This window comes from Lactuca virosa, chromosome 6 (genome assembly GCF_052849685.1).
Source record: "Lactuca virosa cultivar CGN04683 chromosome 6, Lactuca_virosa_CGN04683_v6, whole genome shotgun sequence".
Classification (NCBI taxonomy): Eukaryota; Viridiplantae; Streptophyta; class Magnoliopsida; order Asterales; family Asteraceae; genus Lactuca; species Lactuca virosa.
This window is the reverse complement of record NC_136431.1, coordinates 271,527,608-271,536,333: the sequence shown is the minus strand read 5'-3', so window position 1 is coordinate 271,536,333 and position 8,726 is coordinate 271,527,608. Positions and strand designations below refer to the sequence as shown.

Below are 8,726 nucleotides of genomic sequence, written 5' to 3'. Positions count from 1 at the left end.
TCTTTTAGTTATATATCCAAATGTCTAGTATGACAAATGCTTAAAAAATAGATCAATAATATTATAAAGTCATTATTCTAATTATCATCTTAATCTTTGAAATATAAGAATGTATTATTTAATATATAATTTTATTAATAATTAGAGGACATAATTACTAATTTGTGGTTTAAGTGATAAATATGGACAACTTTTAGCATTATAAGCCAAAAGAAAATTACAAGTTTTTTTTTTTCTAAAAAAAATATAATTTATGCGTCATTATTTTTTGTAATTTTAAATATCTGTTTTTTCTAAGAAAATCATACTGTTATAGTTGAATAATATAATTAAAATATATTAAAATTTCTGAATTTGTACATATACTAATATTATCGTAAGAATATTATATATAATTATATTATTTTAAATAATATTCTAATTAAATTATTGTTAAGATTTGTAAAACTGTACGCATACCAATATTCATTGTTATGAATAATACTCTAATTAGAATATATATAACTAAAACCATGATTTTTTTTTGAATGTTAATAATGACGAAATCAATCTCGAATATTTCTTTATGTTAATTTAAAAGAAAAAAAAAACTGAATTATTGATCATACGTGTGGCTGGTATTAATCCTTCTCTCCATTTTTTGAAAACCAGATATAAAACTTAAAATTTTGTGGCATCGGACTTTATGTATGTTATTTATGAAATTTTACATTAAGATGAGAGATGCTTGGACTCCTTGGCGTATCAATCAAGCTTATAAGAACCAGACAAAAATGTTATAGTTAATTAACATTTTGTCGAACTTTGAGAGTTATGTTATCAATATTATTTAAGATTAATAATCTTATAAGCTTTTATTACTTAAAAAATAATAGACGAGCGGAGTACACCTAACCGACTAAGCTAGTTCTTCACTTCCCAACTTTATATCATGAACAAATAATTGTCATTATTATTAAATTAATTTAAATCTATACAACTTGATTTTGACCTCAATTGGGGATTGGTTATGAATATGTACCACACAACATGGTACGTTAAGTTGAGACAAAACTAATTCGACGGAAATTACGAAGATGGCGAGTAGCCGAGAGCAGAAATGGTCTCTCAAGGGCATGACTGCTCTTGTCACAGGTGGCACCAGAGGCATAGGGTTAGTCATCTTATTTGCCATCAGTCTGTTTCTAATATAAACTAATTACTTTTCAAACAACTGTTGTTGACAGATTCTATGTTCATGTTATATAGGGTTAATTGTACTTGTGTTTTAACTTCTTTTTTGTTTGCTATAGTTATTCAATAGTGGAGGAATTAGCAGGATTCGGTGCATCTATACATACGTGTTCCAGAAATCAAAAAGAGATCAATGAAAGGCTGGAAGAATGGAAAGGCAAAGGGTATGATGTTACTGGTTCGGTTTGTGATTTGTCTTCTAAAGAACAAAGGGAGGAACTCATGAACACCGTTTCTTCCATTTTTGATGCCAAACTCGACATCCTTGTAAGTCAGCTTGAAACTAAATCAAACTTTAAACAAAACGAATAGAAAACACATGTTTTTTTAATTAACATGTATTATGTGTGTGTGTGTGTATTAGATAAACAATGCTGCAATATCTCGACTTAGAGATGCAACAGAATATACAACCGAGGATTGTTCATATATAATGGGGACAAACTTTGAATCTCCTTTCCATTTGACTCAACTCGCACACCCATTGCTCAAGTCATCAGGGAATGCAAGCATCGTGTTCATCTCTTCTGTTGCTGGTGTCACGGGTCTTCCTTCCATATCTGTATATGCAGCTGCTAAAGGTCTTTTAACAAACTCTAAATAGGTTTTTCAAAATAAAAGATGAACTAATGATCATATCGTTTATGCCATGATTCATGCAGGTGCAATCAATCAATTGACCAAGAACTTGGCTTGTGAGTGGGCTAAAGACAATATTCGCACCAATGCTGTTGCACCATGGGGTGTCAGAACCACCATTATGAACTTCGTAAGATCCTTAAAAAGTTTCCCAACACTCTTACAAGACTATTTCTGAATATATGTACATTTAAATTTAGTATTTTTTTCTTTTTCAAATTATTGAAATTTTTGCCATGGGCGTCTTTGGCTTTACCTGAAACATAACAAAGGGATGCATGGTTTGAACTTGCTGTGATTCATTATAGAAGTTAGAGAATTTAATGTTAGGACTACTTTTTTGGTCTGATCGTTTAATGTATCATATTATGGAACAGGAGAAGGTGGATGACAAAATTATTGAAGCATATGCCCCATTAATGGCTCGCACTCCAGGCCGTCCAATAGCAGAACCTGATGAAATATCACCTTTGGTGGCATTCCTTTGCCTCCCAGCAGCATCATATATTACTGGACAAGTTATTGTTGTCGATGCCGGATACACAGCCGGAGGTTTTAAATTCTAGAACCATGAGGCTGATGTTACATTAATTTCTCAAACTAATGTATTTGTTTATGAATTTCTTAAAGTCTCATCGCCATCATTATCAAGAAAGTATAATGCAACATTAATATCACCATCTTCTTGTCCTTTTCCTTGTATTTTCTTTCCCTAACCTCACAATCATGGGCAGATAAAATACCATTTTTATAATAACCATGTATTATTGCTGGTTAAGATATTACTAGAAAGAAAGCGACAGACAAACTAATTAGGCCGCTAATGTCGATCATGGGATTACCTATATTGACTTCCATGTAGGAAGTAGGATAGATTATTATCTCTACTTATTTTTGTGCATTCGTATTTTACCAACAACCTTTTCTTACAAGGAAGAATTAAGGCTTTTATTAAAAAATGCTAGCAAGGACCGAGGAGGGGGGGGGGGGGGGGGGGGGAGGACACCAGTGGCGGAGCCAGACTCAAAGCAAAGGGGTATCCAAATTTTTTTTTCTGGGTATCATCGCAACGGCTGAGCATGGGGCGGGTCGGGTCAGTTTAACCTAAAATCGAACCCAAAACCGACAGCCTTAGTTTTAAAACTTTTAAAACCAAACCAAACCCAAACCCAGACTCAAAGCCATTGGTTCGGTGTTTCGGTTTTCAGTTTGTACATGGGTTTCCCGGTTTGGTTTTGGTTTTAAACCCAAACCTTAATCGAATCCTTAGCTATCTTTAAGTCTTGTTATATAAACATGAAGTTGAAGTAACTTTTGATACTTGAATCAATGTGAGACTCAAAGTTGATATAAAATGAATCATGAGGATAACAAGTTTATATAATAGATGAAAATAACCAAGTTTACATGTGTTTGACGATGTGGGATAGAATAGCTTGGAAATTAAAAGAGAATAGAATAGCTGGAAAAATAAAAGAAATGTAGACAGAGATTTGTAAGGAGAAAGAATTGATCCTAAGACCTTTGTTTCAATAACTCAGCACTTTAACCAGTACACTCGCTATTTGTTTGTGCTTATAAGTGAAGGGATGCGTATATATACACTACAATAATTGGTATTCCCTCGGTATTTCCTCGGTATTCCCTCGGTATTTCCTACGCTTTTCCTAAGATATTTCCTCGGTATTCCCTCGGTATCCCACATCGCCAAACACATGTAAACTCGGTTATTCTTTTTTAATTTTCCAGCTATTCTATTCTCTTTTAATTGGTTTTACTTAATCACAAATTACACTAATTATACTATGTGTTTTATGTAGCAAAAGGAATTGAAGCGTATCCCTACATTTCTGGAACTTTTTCTTATTACCCACCTTACTGCAGAGGCCAAGAAAAAAAATTCAAGGCTAAAGATTATGATACAATTCAAGAGTTGGAGTTTTGTACACCTACTGCTGCTAGAGCAATATGTGTAATTTATCTTTTGCTTTTTAGATAATTAGTGCCTCAACTTCAAATAGTACAATAATAACAGTCGTTTTGTTTTGATAAATTGTAGGAAAGATACACTAGTGCCATGGTTGAAAAGTATGGGGATGACCTAACTCAACATCCAGAGGGTGATGTTGACTTGTGGGTGCAAGCACAAGAAGGGAGAGGCAAATACAACTATATTTACGGGGTAGGATGTTCAGATCTACATTTCGTTGTCACGGGGACATCATCAAACAGGAACAAACCAACCTCTTCTAAGTACCAGCAGTCACAACAACGGGTATTTTTCTTTGACATAAATAAAAAAATGTAAAGTAGATAAAATATGTTGTTATTATAGATAAAAAATCAAGTTTGTTGCTATTATGGATAAAATAATGGATGTATGTTTCTTTTAACATTTTTTTTAGGTCCGGGAATTGGAACAAGCTCATGCCGAATTGGCCCGACAAAATGGTGAAATGGCCGAAAGACAAGCACAAATGGAAAATAAATGGCGGAAATGGTCGAGTTCATGAGACGATATGACACTAATAACCGTCCCGAAAATCAATCCAATCCATCGAATGCTCCTTAGGTTATTTATTGTAAACGTTTGTACGTTTTTAAGACTTTTATATTATGATTTTGGTTTACACGATTGTTGAAACTTATGTTCTAAAGTGTAAACGTGTGTATGACTTTTAGATATATTGAATGAACTTAGTTTTTTTTCTGCATTTTATGCTATATTTTTTTGGTTTTTTTTGTTTTTTTTAAAAAAATATTTTTTATAGCTGCACTGTTTCTAGGAAATTCCTAGGAACTTCTGTCACAAACAAATGTCACAAAAAGCTGTCAAGAAAGTTTCCTAGAAGATTCCTCAGAAATAAATTTCCTCGGAGATTCCTCAGAAATAATCCTCGGAAATTCATCGGAAAGAAACTTCCTCGGAAATTCGTCGGAAATAAACTTCCTTGGAAATTTCTCAAAAATAAATTTCCTCGGAAATTCATCGGAATTAAACTTCCTCGGAAATTCATCGGAAATAATCTGCCTAGGAATTTCCTCGGAAATAAAATTCCTAGGAAAACCCTCGGTACTTACAACAAAACAATTTCCTAGGTAATGTGTCGGAAAGTTCCTCGGAAATCCCTTACAAAACATTTCCTAGGAGGGTTTTACCTACGCACAGGATTTTATCGGCATTTCCTCGGAAACACCGTTTTCCTAGGAATTTCCGAGGAAAATGCCCCTCGGAAATAGCGCTTTTTTTAGTAGTGTGGGGGGGGGGGTAGTGTTAGAACTAGTATATCAATACGAAACGAAAATGATCAAAGCAATGAAACGAGGACGTGATGATTAAATTATTATCCTTACGGAATATTATCAAGAATACTCAGAATCATTTAGCGACATGTCGAAATCGAAGCATGTTGAACGCTGAATAATGAACAGTAACTTCTGATTCATTCAACGAAGTGTTGACTCCTCGTTACTGCATGACGAAGACTCATTCGGAACAACAGTTGCATCAAACATTCCTAATCCAAACAAGATTCTAAGAAAAAACTTTTCATCCAAAGGCTTGGTAAAGATATCAACAAGTTGATCTGTTGTTTTCACAAAGTGAACTTCTATATTTCCATTTTCAACATGATCCTTGATAAAATGATATCTAAGTGCGATATGTTTGGTCTTCGAATGTTGCACCGGATTATGACATATTCGAATGACACTTTGTGAATCGCAATACAAGGGTATCTTTTTCATGTTGATTGCATAGTCATGAAGCTTACTTTAAATCCAAATGATCTGAGAAGTGCATGCTGCAGCAGAAACATATTCAGCTTCTGCTGTGGAAATCGAAACACAGGTTTGTTTCTTCGATTGCCAACTCACAAGCTTCCTATTCAGTAGTTGACATCCGCCAGTAGTGCTTTTCCTGTCAAGTTGACAGCCACCAAGATCGACATCCGAAAATGCTTAAATGAAGAAACCAGTCTTTGAAGGGTACCACAAACCCAACAAAATTGTCCCTTTGAGATAACGAAAGATATTCTTTACAGCAGTTAGATGAGGTTCCCTAGGATTTGACTGATACCTAGCACAATTTCAAACAGAAAACATAATATCAGGTCGACTAGCAGTTAAGTATAGTAACGAACCGATCATGCTCCTGTACAATGTGAGATCGACAGCACGCTTGTCCAACAAAGGCCCGGGACGAGTGCCAACAGCCATAAGTACTCGCAATTTCGAACTATTCGTCATTCCAAACTTCTCTAGCAGATTTCGAGAATACTTCTCTTGATTGATAAAGATTCCTTCTATGCTTTGACGAATGTTTAATCCCAGAAAATTGTTGATCTTCCCCATCATGCTCATTCAAATTGACTCTTCATCATATTCTCAAACTCAGTCGCCAATTTAGGGTCAGTAGAGCCAAAAATAATGTCATCGACATAAATTTGAACAAGCATGAGATGATTCCAAACTATTTTTCGAAAGAGAGTGGGATCAACTGATCCTTGTTTAAATTTTGATTGCTTTAAAAAATTGGTAAGAGTTGCATACCAGGCTCGTAGTGCTTGTTTTAACCCATAAACAACTTTATCAAGAATATAAAAATGATCAGACAATTTTTTATTAATAAAACCTAGTGGTTGCTCGACATACACAGTCTCTTCCAGTACACCATCCAGAAAAGCGCACTTGACATCCATTTGATAAACATCGAAGTCCTTGTGTGCTGCATAAGCTAAAAATATTCGAACAGCCTTGAGTCTTGTGATAGGGGCGAAGGTTTCTTCATAATCAATACCTTCTTGTTGCGAATATCTTTTTACAACCAGCCTTTGTTTGTTTCGAACCACATTACCCTCTTTATCAGTTTTATTTTTAAAAATCCATTTTGAGCCAATTACTGATACATCATTTGGTTTTGGAATAAGACGCCAAACTTTGTTTCTCTCAAATTCAGCTAATTCGGATTGCATTGCATCAATCCACTCAGGATATGCCAATGCAACCTTAACTGTTTTCGGTTTTATCTTTGAAATAAAAACATTAAACATGCAATACTCTTGATTCACATTTAGTACCTCATTTTTAACACGAAGTTGGGCTCTTGCCTATACTCCAGCTTGAGGATCACCAAGAACTTGTTCTTAAGGATAATTTCTTATCCACTTGTCCAATGGTGGGTAGGTTGGATAGAAACCCAAAGGCGCATCTTCAAACATATCATCCGGTTCTGAACCTTCACCTACATTGGACACATTATCAGGTATATCATGAAAAACATCAGTTTGTATGTTCGAATCATTAGGTAAAATTCCATTTTGCTTGCCCTCGACAATAGGATTGGATTGGTAATGCTCCCCCTCGACAGTTGTATTCTAAATATGACGATCCCCCTCAACATTAGTAGTCGAATTCAAGTGCTCCCCCTCCACTTGATCACTTTGTAATACAGGATGACTATCGACATGACATGGAGTATTGGAGGTTGAATAAGAAGCATCATTTTCCTGAGTTAATGTCGAATCATCAGAATGTTTCGAAGCTTTAGGAATCTGATTATCCTCAGCATGAATTTCTGCATCTATGGCCCTGTCAGGAACACCAAAAATTAAGTCATAATCAAAATCGAAAGAATTATTAATTTCTGACTCAATTTCTGTTTCTAAAATGATTGGTTTTTGATCAAATGGTTTTTCTACTTGTTTAACATGATAGTTATCAAAACTTAGATTGAAAGCTTCTTCAATCTTCTTGTTTCGCTTATTCAACAATCTATATGCCACCGAATTATGTGAATATCCCAAGAACACCCCTTCATCAGCTTTGGACTGAAATTTGGAAAGATTATCTTTGAGATTCATTATGAAGCACCTGCAACCAAAAACATGGAAAAAATTTCACATTTGGTTTTCGATTATTGATAATCTCATATGGAGTGATGTTAAAACATAGATGAATGAAAGATCGTTTTTGTGTGAAACATGCTATCGAAATGGCTTCTGCCGAGAGATACTGAGGTAGATTCTCATACGTGAGCATAGTCCTCGCTGCTTCGCAAAGAGATCAATTTCTCCTTTCGACAACACCATTTTGTTGTGGTGTGTAAGGAGATGAAAAAATATGCGAAATCCCTAGGTCAATAAGAAATGAATCCAAAACTTTATTCTTGACTTCAGAGCCATTATCACTTTTGATCTTTCTGACTTTCTTCCTTAAACTGAGTTCAATGTGCTTTATGAAGTCAATCATTACTTGTGCTGTTTCAGACCTCTGACGAAGAAAGAAAACCCAAGTGAACCTTGAAATTTCATCTACAATGAACAAGATGTACCTCTTCTTGTTGAGGGTTTCAACAGTCAAAGGTGCACAAAGGTCAATGTGAAGAAGTTCCAATGGTTCAATGATCTTTGAATCAATAGTACTTGGATAAGCCTGTCGATGTTTCTTGCCCTGTTCAAATTTAGAACAGGTAAGCCTCGAACAAGATCATTTACCACCAATTTGTTCAAATTTTTGAAATTTAGATGAGACAAATTATACGATGCCACAACCAGCTTAGATCATACGACGCCTTCGAAAGCAGACATACAGATGGAACACCAACAATCGACTTGATATCGAGAGTAAATATATCTCCTTTTCTTTTTGACTTGAGCAAAATCTCTTTGGTTTCTTTATTTAAAATAACACTTCCTTCTTCATCGAAGACTACTTGATTGCTAGTGCCCACAACAAGTATTGAGACACTTATCAAGTTGTGCTGAAGACCTTCGACATATGCCACTCGATTAACCGTGAACTTTCCATTCGTTACTTTTCCATATCCTTTAACTTTGCATTTATTGTTATTCCTA

General features: G+C 34.8%; 2 protein-coding genes across 2 annotated transcripts; both read left to right on the top strand.

Annotated features, from left to right (window-relative positions):
- Positions 1 to 974: 974 nt before the first annotated feature.
- On the top strand, positions 975 to 2,549 carry LOC145119994 (tropinone reductase homolog). Its single transcript, XM_079055780.1, has 5 exons — positions 975 to 1,153; positions 1,293 to 1,500; positions 1,598 to 1,814; positions 1,896 to 2,002; positions 2,250 to 2,549. The coding sequence occupies exons 1-5, from the start codon at positions 1,077 to 1,079 to the stop codon at positions 2,436 to 2,438; spliced, it is 798 nt and encodes a 265-aa protein (XP_078911906.1). The 5' UTR covers positions 975 to 1,076; the 3' UTR covers positions 2,439 to 2,549.
- Positions 2,550 to 3,461: 912 nt separating this feature from the next.
- Positions 3,462 to 4,499, top strand: LOC145122537 (uncharacterized). The gene is made up of 4 exons (XM_079058126.1): positions 3,462 to 3,465; positions 3,693 to 3,844; positions 3,932 to 4,147; positions 4,278 to 4,499. The coding sequence occupies exons 1-4, from the start codon at positions 3,462 to 3,464 to the stop codon at positions 4,383 to 4,385; spliced, it is 480 nt and encodes a 159-aa protein (XP_078914252.1). The 3' UTR covers positions 4,386 to 4,499.
- Positions 4,500 to 8,726: the final 4,227 nt, after the last annotated feature.

Excerpts from the sequence above, each read along its gene's own strand:
- LOC145119994 (XM_079055780.1), top strand. The coding sequence starts at position 1,077 with ATGGCGAGTAGCCGAGAGCAGAAATGGTCTCTCAAGGGCATGACTGCT. Across the intron at positions 1,501-1,597 it reads ATGCCAAACTCGACATCCTT|ATAAACAATGCTGCAATATC; the intron begins GTAAGTCAGCTT and ends TGTGTGTATTAG. Across the intron at positions 2,003-2,249 it reads GAACCACCATTATGAACTTC|GAGAAGGTGGATGACAAAAT; the intron begins GTAAGATCCTTA and ends ATTATGGAACAG.
- LOC145122537 (XM_079058126.1), top strand. Across the intron at positions 3,845-3,931 it reads CTGCTGCTAGAGCAATATGT|GAAAGATACACTAGTGCCAT; the intron begins GTAATTTATCTT and ends GATAAATTGTAG. Across the intron at positions 4,148-4,277 it reads ACCAGCAGTCACAACAACGG|GTCCGGGAATTGGAACAAGC; the intron begins GTATTTTTCTTT and ends CATTTTTTTTAG.